General features: G+C 43.2%; 2 protein-coding genes across 4 annotated transcripts in view; one reads left to right on the forward strand and one right to left on the reverse strand.

Annotated features, from left to right (window-relative positions):
- Positions 1 to 2,602, forward strand: part of LOC310879387 (matrix metalloproteinase-17-like) — a 103,896-nt gene extending 101,294 nt beyond the window's left edge. The window contains exons 10-11 of one of the 3 annotated variants that reach the window (XR_014571004.1): positions 194 to 1,670; positions 1,879 to 2,602. Coding sequence is in view for 1 of the 3 variants with exons in the window: in XM_083794012.1 (XP_083650138.1) it covers positions 194 to 519 (326 nt within the window). In the remaining 2 variants the exon portion in view is untranslated. Of the gene's footprint in view, positions 1 to 193 lie in introns of all 3 variants that reach the window. The other 2 variants (XR_014571005.1, XM_083794012.1) reach the window with 2 other exon arrangements.
- Positions 2,603 to 5,808: 3,206 nt separating this feature from the next.
- LOC310878866 (conserved oligomeric Golgi complex subunit 3-like) lies at positions 5,809 to 8,319 on the reverse strand (the record flags this gene model as incomplete). The annotated part of the gene is made up of 1 exon (XM_083793283.1): positions 5,809 to 8,319. One exon carries the CDS (start codon positions 8,317 to 8,319, stop codon positions 5,809 to 5,811), a length of 2,511 nt encoding a protein of 836 aa, XP_083649409.1.
- Between the last annotated feature and the right edge of the window lie 3,989 nt (positions 8,320 to 12,308).

Below are 12,308 nucleotides of genomic sequence, written 5' to 3' on the forward strand. Positions count from 1 at the left end.
TAAATACTGGAGAGGAAATGGGAAACGTCAACTTCTCCAACTCATTTAGTACTCATGGTAATAACAGCATGTGGGTACAAGTGCATGCTCTTGATAATGAGCTCTATACTGTATGCTTGCTCCATCAGTTTGAATCCTTTTTATATTTATTCTCTCTCTCTCTATCTCCCCCTCTCCGCCCATCTTCTTGCAGGCTCCTCCTACTTCTTCAAGGGGAAGGAGTACTGGCGTGTGCTGGCCAGCGACATGGAGGTGGAGGTGGGCTATCCCCGGCTCATTGCTAAGGACTGGCTGGTGTGCACGGAGATGCAGTCGGACTCCCCGGACACGGAGTCCAACGGCACGGCGACGAGGGTCAACGGGCAGCACCACCCGGACCACGCAGAGAACGGCTACGAGGTGTGCTCCTGCACCTCGGACACGGCCTCCCCCCTGGGGGTCCATCGCTCCCCCTCCCCCCTCTGGCTCCTGACGCCGCTCTGGACGCTGTCACTGGCCCTCCTGCCCTCACTGCTATGATGTTAAAGAAAGGGAAGAGACTTTCAAACTGAATCAGGAAGTAGTATGGCCAAGTCGGCTGAGAGCGGGGTCGATGGCCCGTTGACTCTTTAATCACATGAAGCCTAGCGTCCCTATTCTGGGGGGCCAAACATTTGCTGAAAAATAGCCGCTCTGTGAGCTCACAAGGGGGGTCGCCAGCACGACCCCCCTGTGAGCTCGTAGGTTGGCTGTTTTCGCCGAAGAGATTTGGTGCGGAGGAGGAAAAGGAAGGGTCCTGGTATAGACCCTTGGGAGACCCCGGTCAATGAAGTATGAAGGGTTTGTTAAGGGTGGTTAATGTGAGGACCAGTGTTTACTCAGATGAAACCGCAACAGGATAATTTGTTCTTGTAATTACAAATCTGTTGATATCTTTTAGTTGTTATTTATTTCCCATGATATCGAGTGAATACTTTTTATAGGAAGCGTACGTGTTTTTATTGCAGCTAACATCAGTGTGTGCGTGTGTGTGTGTGTGTGTGGGGGGCGCCTAATTCTGGAGATGTTGGTGGCACGCTATGTCAGTTACACATGTTTACAGCGACAGTATCTGGCCACGACAGTGTTGACAGGTGAATTGCACCCTGAAACTTAGAAGGGTAAAACAAAATGCAGTAAATGGCACCCAGGAAAGCCATCACACATCCTGTGTATGTTTCCTGCTATTACGATAAGTGCTTTAATATCATCCATGCTTATTTAAATTGTATAAGGCCTAAAGTAGCTGAAAGAACTTATGGACAACATGATGTTCACTGGAATCAGGATGAATGGATGGATGGATGCTAACTCTTAATACCATCATAACTTCTCTCCCATGGCCTTTTGTGATCTTTGCTTTGTGTCCATGGAATCATGAAGTAAATTCTCTACCCATATCAAAGTGAGCAACAGAAAGAAAGATGTTTTCTGAGAAAAACATTTACAATAATGGATGAGGGAAGATAATGTCATAATGTCTCCAACAGGGATGCTGTGGGTGTGTGTTCTCTCCTCCGCGTCATCAGCGCCCATCCCTCTAGGTGGGGTTGGTGAAAGGGCCTTTCTGTGTGGAGTTTGCATGTTCTCTCCATGTCTCCTAAGCCAAATTCCAATACCCAGAATCTCGGCTACTCGCTCACTCGCACTCAGTCACTCCAGCAAGGTGGTGTTATGGTGGAATTGGTGACCTGCTGAAATATGTGACAACCTTGTAGACAATCACATAATGTAAATGTGTCCTAATGTCAATTGTTGCAGTTTGTTCATTAGCAGAGTTCAACCTAACTGTATTTAGGCCATGTATTTAAAGACTTCCATGTAATAGTTGTGTGAACAAGATGGTCACATATTTGGCAGGTCACCAATTTCACCGTCATTTGCCATGCTGGAGTGAGCGAGTGTGAGTGAGCGAGTGGCCGAGATATTGGGTATTGGAATTTGGCTCTAGGGTAGGTACCCTCACAAAAAAACATGCAGTAATCCTGGTCGCTATACTGCCTCCCCCTTATCAGCCGGAGCGCCTGATGGAGGGGAAAGGAACTGGTTGGAATAACGTGTTCCTTCCACGCGCTACATCCCACCATGGAAACTCCCCCCTGTCAGGTGATAAGAAGCGGCACCGCTCACTCCTCATGCATTGAAGGAATCATGAGCTCTGTTCGGGGCTCTCCCCACTTTGGCAGAGGGAGAGTAGCGCCCAGGATTACAGCTTGGGCAATTGAAAAAATGGGTTACAAAAATCGTGGGATATTTCTTTTTACAAAACAAAAATAATAGTCAGACCAAGGATTGGATGTACAGCATAGGAGAATGTCATTAGATTGCTTTTAGTCCTCTCAACATGGCAACTGCCTGGATTTATTCTTATTATTGTTAAAATATGTTTACATACACTACAATATAAATAGATACATACATTTGAATTGAAAAGGTCTATGGCTGTTTAAGAAGATTATTGTGAGCATTTCAGGCTGTGTTTTCTATTAAACGTGAGATATTTTTGTAGAAAATAAAGAATCACAATATCTTGTTTGCCAAAAATAATAAAACCGAATGTTTCTTGGTGATTCATTTGATAAACTAGAAAGACTGTTGTCACTGTGTACTGAGTACAAATCTCTGTCAGGAGTTCTCCCACCATCTTTCTATCTGTGGAGCATATTGCAAAGAAAAAGCATGGGAAAATGGAGGGAAGAGCGATGATAAAGGATTCTGGTTATTAATGCCTTTTTTCCAATTATATGATGTTTGTACAGGCCGGACTGGGAATACAAATCTGAAAAAGGCGTGCATGTCCGTACAGTACGTGCGTGCAGAGGGAGAGGGAGGTCTGTTGACGAGGAGGTTTATTGGAATCTGTAGGAATCTGAAGTTATTTTGGAAGCACAGAATTGGCTCCTGGGGACACCTGTGGACCAAGCCATCCGTGGCAGAACGTTCTGGATGCTGCAGGGCTGCATAGAATAAGCAATCAATCACCCTGGAGATATATTGCACTGCTACTGAAGAGTATACAAGTCGAGAGCAATCCCAATCACCTGAAGGAGCCTCTCTGCTGCACTTATGCAGTAGCGTATTGATCACAGAATTTTATGGTGATGATGTCCCCATGTCTGTCATCCATTGACTTACATTATATCACTGCATTGCAGTCAGTTTGGCCCAAACTTAAAATCTATGTCTATCTGTGTCAGGAAAATTTATTTTATTTGTTTAAGGCACTGTCAATGCTTTCAGGGGAAATGATTTAAACCAGTTACAAACTGCATCATTTTGTTGGAAAGTTTGACTAAAGTAAGCATGTAAGAGCAAGCAACTCGTAAAAGTAATTCTTATGTTTGTGGACACTGGTTTTGAAAACACTGGATATACCTGTAGCTTTTTAGGTTCAACAAACAGTCTTACACTGCCCTCTTCTGGTGGCTACAAGTGGTGAACACAACAATGATCCAAGTAATCAAGTTTATCAGTTTGGGTGATGAATAGCTCTAAGATTAGGTTTAGCCTACAAGGAGAATCACCTGGACGATGTAGAATTAGTGAAGTCTACTTAATTTCAATAGATAAAGTAAGAAAGACAATGGCATCAATTAATTAGATCAATTATCTTTTCTAAAATAAATGATTAAACACAGGCAACGCTCTTTTGAATTGAAAAATAAATCATTGACCTCTGTTCTTATAGAGGGTCCTATTACAATAACAACATTTCAAAGAACCTCGTGTGTGTGTGTGTGTGTGTGTGTGTGTGTGTGTGTGTGTGTGTGTGTGTGTGTGTGTGTGCGTGCGTGCGTGCGTGCGCGAGCGAGCGTGTGTGGCAGCAGGTGTGCTTGGATGATTGTGTGAGTGATTTTGTAGATTGTTGGAAGGAGCTGATTGGTTCCAGGCTTCTGGAGGCAGTTTAAGGTCACATTCTCACCTAATACTTCGGTAGACTCAGATCCGTATGGGCGGGGAATTGGGATTATTGCATTTTTAATTGGCTGGGGTTTGCCTTCACACTGTCATTCGCAGCAATTGGAAACGCAGCAGAGGGGACCTTTATCAATGTGTTCCATTCATAAACTATAGCCTACACAGTGAAATCTATGGTGATAAAATTACACTCATATAACGTGCATGTGTCGTGCCGTCTGGGACCCCCCCCCCCCCCCCCTCCTCTCTCTCTCTCTCTCTCTACGCACGCAGCCGCCACACACTGTTCTTTTGGGCATGGAGGCACAGCGCTGCATGAGCGCACTGATATAACTCCCCAGTCCCACACAGTGACAGCACTCCATGTTTACGGCACGCACAGACAGACAGACAGAATATTATGTAGGCTATAATACACTGCAGTGTTTTTATGTGTTTTCTTAAGCAATTGATTAATGTACACGTCCTCATTTCGATCAGGGCTTCAGTCTCCTTATTCGACAACGTCTATCCACAGTAACGGGACATCTTTGCGCTGCGTAAAATATGCCTTAACCGTCTCCAACTGTGTTCAGCTCCTCACCCGCCACATTATGTTTGCTTCATTTCCTTTATTTACTGCGGATTGCATTCACACCTGCACCGAATCGTAGTCAAGTGCGATTCGAAGCGAAGCGAAACCCACGTTTTTGGGCGGAGTAAAATGCGGTTATTTGCTGCGCATTAGGATTCGAATGAGCCTTCACACCTGCCAAACGAAGCGCACTTTCTGACAATGCGCAGCAGGATTCGTTTTAATCGCAGCAAAGCTCTCTGGTATGAATGCGACCTTAAAGGCCATTTTTCATTACACTACAGCCAGCTGCCACATTTTGTATGCTTGTAGAGTCAGTTCGGAGAGTTATGGAGGTCCATGCCCTAATGCTTACCGAACCGCAGGGTCCTAGAAATATCCATCCTATACACAACAGTCTCCAATTAAGTTGATATACACATTGCACCATAAGGGTCCGAGCACAGCGGCATCAAGGAGCATGCTCCTGCAGACATCAAGTGCACTGGTCAATGACATTTTGGCAGGCACGTGCAATACACCATGCTCTCACTGCATATCACATACACTATACTGAAGTATTTCCTGTTAAAGTCAATTTGTAGATGTTGTATATCAACAAACTAATCAAAGAAAAAAAAGGAATAAAGATATTTTGGGAATGTTGTTTAGCTGCATTTTCAATGTTCATTTCTTTTTGAAAATGTTTATGTACACGTACGTACTATAACTATTTTAGTTTTATACTGAGGAAGACCATGGGTAAGTGCTCAGTCCAGATTGTGGACTACACACAAACACACTTGGACCCCTTTTCCACCGGTTGGTTCCCAGTGGGAACCGGTTCAGTTCTTTTTGGTTTTTAGTCCATGAGCCAGAGCTCCAAAATTGGTGGGCAAAACTATACCCTATATTAAATTGTTTATAGGATCAATACAAGTAAATTAATACATGATAACCCTTCCACAGTAGTAGCTTTTTCATGTTTTTGATTATTTTGCATATTTTCCTACATAATGCCTCATTTGCATATTTAAAAATGTAAAATTTGTAATACAATAAATCATTGTCTTCGTGTAAGTACTCAATTGGGAGAGTTTAATGGTGATAACAATCTAATATAGGTATGGTTTTGCCCACTCAATTCATAATTCACGTTTCAATTTTGGAGCTCTGGCTCATGGACTAAAAACCAAAAAGAACTGAACCGGTTCCCACTGGGAACCAACCGGTGGAAAAGGGGCCTTGGTGTGCTGGAGTCACAGCCAGCCCCACTATGCTGTGAAGGAAATACTCCACAGTCACAACAAGCCCGGAGGCTATCTATTCACAGACAGCAGCAGGTTAATCTGTTCTGTAGCGGGACATGCAATTATTTGAAGATCTTCTCTGCTGTATTCCTCCTGAAGCAAGGTATGGAGTTGCTGGAATACTCGCTGGATGTTATTCTGCACAGGCTTGAGAAGAAGGGACTCTGTGTCTCTGTTAGCCAGGTACAGGGACATGCTCTGTAAAGTGGCTGGCAGCTTGCTCTCCATCGCCCGGTAAGTAGACGTCACCATATCATTGATCTTTGCTGGCTGTGCCCAATGCTGCTGGGAGAGATTGTATGGAAGACCTTCTTTGATCGCCATGCTTTTCAGATCTTCCACCTTGGTGAGAAACTCCTGAAGGTTCCCCACGAAGATCTGCGTCTGCTGCTGTATGAACTGCTCACAGCTGACCGTGAGTTGCTCGTCCACATCCTTCTTAGAGTCAGTGCAGTGCTCCTTTATCTCCGGTCTTCCCTCTAACAGGAACTCGAGTATGGCATTGTAACTGTTGTATCTGAAGAATCTGGTAACAGCCCTCGGGGTTAGTATTTTAAATGCTGCATTTCGCGTTTTCTTTAGGTCCAGTGAGATTTCTTTGATGGCGAAATCAATGCGGTAGGGGGCAATCTGTTGGCGCATTATCATCAGGTGTTTGATCAGGAACAGTTGCCCATTTACTTGGGTTTTGTTTTTAGCGATGATATCGGAGGCTTTAAGCAGTGACTGTATGCAGGCAGATAAGGCTTCTTGAGATAGACCCTGGAAGACCACCCTATCTATACTCCTGTAGAGCTTGGACAGACAAGACAGTGTTCTTCTGACCGTAGGGTACCACATGCCATGCAGGTCAGCAGGAGAAAGGTCATGTATTATCCCAGCATTGCTGTTTCTCCTGGCTACCAGACCCTCAAGCTGCACGTCAGAGAGTGAAGAATCGTGCGACGCCACCTTTAAGCTCCGAGAGATTCTCTCCATCGTCTCCAGTTTCTCCGGGTAGGCCAGGTCCCCTGGAGCAGGGTTGTAGCCAGAGATATCGGTCTGAATGTAAATGTGAGTCCTGTAGACGAGTCTCTCCTGGACATCCTCCAGCATCTGCTTCAGCAGCACTTCAAAGGCGCCCAGCTGACAAGCCTCGTCGTGTACGTGATCTTCCAGCATCTCGTCCCCGAGGATGCAACAGAGCTCGGACAGCGTCTCCAGGTGGATTACGTGGATGACCAGTGGTCGGAGCACATCATACAGGGACGAGCACAACTTCTCTAACCGTTCATCTAGCTTGGTCGTAGGTTTAGAGAAGAACTTTTTGTACAGCTGGTGCTCATCCTGGCAGACGTGAACCATGAAGGCACAGCTGCTGCGCACCAGCGCGCAATGGTCTTTGCTGTTTAGACGAGTCAGTTCGGTAACGGTGGACGTGATGCTGGGACTGAGCAGCTGTTCTCTGTGCTCTAGGTAGCACAGGTGTATCTCATTTAGGAGTTGATAATACTCTGGGATTGTCTCAGTCCGCTCCTCTATATGTTCAATGAGGGATCTAACTTTGGGTGCAGCAACTCTAAACCTGGCATAGTATTGTGTAAAGGCATCCTCTGCGTTGGCCGAGCCCAGCAGATCCTTCCTGGTTAACTGGCTGGTGAGATTCTGCATGGTGTTAACAATGTGGCGCTTCATTAAAAGCGTAGCTTTGGAAATGCATTGTTTAAATTTGAGCATATGAACTGGGTAGTCTTTGAAGTTTGGATGGGAAGAAACATACTCAATGCAGTCATGCAACCTTGACAGCGTTGGAATAAAACCTTCACTGGCTACAGACAACATGGGTGCACTCAATTGTGTGTTTATGGTGTCCAACTCATCAAGGTGCGACAGTGTCTGCTGTATAGCATCTGCCAGGCCAACGTGCTCTGTCTGCTCTTTAAGCAGTTGCTGAAATGCCTCATGCAGGGTTCCTGTCTCAGTAGATACAAGCAGGTACTGCTTCTGAAGGGACTGCAGATGTTCCAGAGCAGCATTGACAGATTCCAAAATAGAATTGCATTGCTCCTGGTAGCAATTTAGATGGTCTCTGGTCTTCCTGTATTTCTCTGCCTCGTCCTGGTCCATTTTTGATTCTAGCTTGGCAAACCAGGAAGACATCTGTTGTGCAGTTTCTATCCTGTCATTCTCCATATGGAGCATTTGGAACCCCCTGAGCAGGACATCTTCTGTTGAGCCTGGCACCGTTGCGAATGGTGACTTTAAAGAACACAACGGGAAACTACACAAGTCCTCAGCTGGCAACTCGGAAGGAATTGAGAGTGTTTCGGCAGCAGCCTGGATTTCAAGGATGGAGTCTGATTGCTTCTCTGTGAGGGGTGCTATTGCGTTGTCACATAGATCCCATAACAAAAGTTTCTCACGCGTTTCATCCGAAACTGACGACCTATAGACACCATCCTCCTTCCGGACAGCACCGCCAACATCAGCAGCGACAAAGGGATTCTCTGATGGTGGTATGTGCTGCACTGGGCACACCATTCTAGTCTTAAGCCTGACTAGTGCAGTACCCCATTATCAGAGTAGCTGGAGGCAAGTCTATGACGTCAGTACAATTATGTCAGTCATCTCCATATTTGGGTATATGCAAACTTGAGTCCGTTCAGCGTTGTCCATGGGCAAACTGTGTTTTAATGAATGTGAGAAGCCGACAGACAGACAGATATACTGTACATACTGTATAGAGATTCCTGGAATTAGTGCAGTACTCATTATTAGACTCAGGGCTTGTTCATGCCGACCGTAGAGACCTGCTTCCTCGTCTGGCTAGTGGTGATGATCAGCTGCTGAGTTCCTTTAGGGAATGAGGATCAAATATGTTGAAGAACAGCTTGAGCTTATTTGCACTTACCACCCCCGTGCTTCACTTCCCCCGCAACACTCACATGCACACTGTGTGCGCGTGTGTGTGCGCGTGTGTGTGCGCGCGTGCATTCCTAACCCCCGGAGTGTGTGCTGTTCTTGGGCATGACACTTACAGTATCCCCTAATTGCTCCCTATGAGCAGGTTGGTGCCTTGCATGGTTTCTTCTGCCATCGGTGTCTGTGTGTGTGTGTGTGAGTGTGTGTGAATGGGTGAATGTAATGCACATTGTAATTTAAAGCACACAAGTACAAATTGTGAGTACTTCTTTTATCGCTGCTTTAAAGTATTACATTTTGTTGCCACATTGTACTTCACATTGTCACTTTGGTCATTTCATTCAACTTGCAAAAGGGGGACAGAACAACGTATGATAATATGTTTAATTAATTAGCATGTTAGTATAGTGAAGTCTGCCTTTCTTTTTTATGATCAGCACTTTATTTGGATTTTTTACAAATAGATAGAAAAAACAAACACAAGCAGCAACAACAACAACAATAACAACAGCATAATAAATATGCAACCGTATCATTATGTATACTAAGACGGTAAACAATCAAAAGGGCATTGCCTGACCATGGATCAACCTGCAACATGACTGAGGAACACGTGCCACTTCAAATCATATCTAACTGATTATTCATCTTAAAAGATAACTTCTCCAAAGCAGCCACAATACCAAGCTGAGTGAACCATACATGTGCTGGAGGCAAATCATCAGACTTCCATTCCTTAACAATGATCTTCCTGCCCACCATTAATGCTGTATGAATCCAGTCAGCTAGAGGAGATGGATCACCCAGAATAAACAGAGCAGGTGTATAAGGAATATCCTGGTTTGTGATTTGCATTATATTCTCATGAATAGCACACCATAGAGTCTGTACCCTAGGGCACTCCCACAATACATGAATAAGTGTACCGGGGTCCTCACCACACCTCCAGCAAACCGGACTCTCTCTGAGCTTAGCCCTGAACAGATTGTCAGAGTCAGTAGACGCTATTCATTATTTTAATAATAATCTGGTTCTAAGTTCATAGTTTGCCTTTCTAAAATGTGGTTGAAATTAAAGGGACATAAATAAATACTAACTATAAATAAGATATTTATGGTCATATTTCATTATAATAATGAATTGAATTTGGATTTCCTGTCTGCTGTCCTCTGTAAATGAAATGAAACATGGCCACCTACATTCAGACAAGGTTAGACCATTATTGAACCTAAGGGATTTAAATTGACTCATCAGTTGACAACCAGTTGACCAATAAGATAACAGCATATAATAATGTTAAAAGATTGTATTTACTTATGAAGACATATAGAACCTTGTAGGGTTCACAAACTTGTAATCACCACTATAGGTGTAGGAAAAGGTCAACACATTGTATTAGGCATAAGCAGTGGGAGTGGGGAGGTATACGTCATCATCACACATCAGCTACAATCACCTGGCTTTTATTAATAACCTCATTTAGTTACATTAAAGCAGCACTATGTTACTTTCCTCTTCTACCCTGGATTTGAACACTGTTTCCTGCTCCAAGTGCATTGACCTAATAGAGCCGGCCTGCTTGCTCTGGGAATAAATGGAATCTTGACCATCAGGTCAACATTTGTCAGATCCTGTGTATAGGTGAGACATGACCTTTGGCTTTGACACAAACTTAATAGTAGGGAGACAAATACAATCACCCCAATTGTATAAGTTATATATTGTATTAACATACTCTACCATACCATTGAACAATATTACATTTTATTCATGGAAAGTAGTTAGTAATTAGCAGAAGATACAGGTATGGGTAGAATATCAATCAATCTTTATTTCACTCCAATAGGTAAATAAACAATTCAGGGGACACAACGTAAAACAGCAACAAAAACATCTAAATCTAAACAAAAATCATACACTCTCCAGAAACACTACTGTAGGTACCTGATGCTGCTCTTCTTAGGCATGGTCAGTCATTATTACATTTTTTGAGACATTCAAACTCATTGTAGAGAAGCACAGAAACGTAGCAACAATAGTAACAAAAACAGTAACAATATGACAGTGAGTCATCCCTGAGTCTGTGCTTATTATGTAGACAGACACCTGCATTCAGATTTGATTTGAATTCACCTTGGCTTGACATGACAATTTTCTTTTCTTTTTTTTAGTATTAAACGTATAGTCAATAAATGAATTTTAAGTGCAAAGTAAAGAAGTGGTCAAAGTCTATGGTATTCACACCACAATTAGTCTATTCATGGACTGGTCAAGTGTGCAGCTGGTATAGACCACCAGTAGGTAGAAACATGCAAAGGTAACCAACAGCATATTTCTTTTAATAATTTCTCCCTGTAGGCCTGGGCCGTGGCTCAGCGGTCCAGGCACCTTGGCCGGTAGCCTGAGCCTGGCAGTGTGCCGCGGGTTCGACTCCCGATCCCAATGGCCTTTACTGCATGTCACTCCCCCATTTCTGTCAGCCTACTGTCTGTCTCTATACAAATTATAAAACGAAAGGCGAAAGCCGCAAAAAAAACATTTAAAAAAAAAGAAAATCTCCCTGTTCCTTGATCTTTTAGTAAACAGAAAATTACAGGTGGGTTGCCAATTTCATCCAATCACGAGAGAGAGAACCCATTTATCAGCTTCAATTTGATCTAGTTCCAATTCCAATTTTGCGTTTGTTTCATTACTTCCAATTTCATTTATTTGGTCTGTATCCTGTTCTCTCTGATTGGAGGAAATTAGTATCCTCCTGAACAGAAAATGTATGTTCTGTTTACTAAAGAGAGACAGGGAGACGCCTGGTACTGTAACAAATAGCAATGATTACTTTGCATTTATAGTAACAAAATAATATCACTTACAGCTGTGGTTTTCAACACTTTTCACATCAAGGCCCATTATTTATTCAGCATTTGAGCCACGGACCACCATTTGATGACATTTAGCCTCAGACCCAAAACTTGCAAATATTGATCAAAATAATTCTTCTACATTCTCTAATTGTGTAGACTTCTTGTAAATTAAGTACTCTGATTGTGTAGACCTTGAGAGCGTAAAATGTTATGCTCAAAAGAGTTAAAGGTATATAAGGGTCCATTTGGTTATCAACTATACATCATTTAGCTGGGGACCACCTGGAACCCCCTCAAGGGCTTTTGTTTTTGTGCACAGCAACACTCTTTAATACTGTCCAATACCATTTGTCACACTCATGCTTTCTAAGGTGTGATTTGGGGCCCTAAAGATGAATACAAAATTAATATCAACATCCTAATATACTGTCCAATAATTAGATGGGGAGGGGGGTGAAATTATGACAGGCAGTTTCTGTTGTCAAAAAACACTTTGAAATACACTCATGCTTTCTAATACAAAATCAATATCAACATCTTAAAACTAAAATGTATGCCATGAAATATTCTTTAAGGGCATGTCATGTGATCTACCTGCACGGCCTTTGTGATCTACTGGTAGATCACGATCTATGCACCCCTGTTCTAGACCTTTCTTTATACTATGCAATGTCTAGTGCTTTCAAATCATCTTTTTAAATGTTTTGTTGTACACAGGTTGAGTCCTCGTATAAGCCCTTTGGTCTTCCT

The sequence above is a fragment of the Protomyctophum parallelum genome, assembly GCF_964188405.1.
Source record: "Protomyctophum parallelum genome assembly, chromosome: 21".
Taxonomy (NCBI): Eukaryota; Metazoa; Chordata; class Actinopteri; order Myctophiformes; family Myctophidae; genus Protomyctophum; species Protomyctophum parallelum.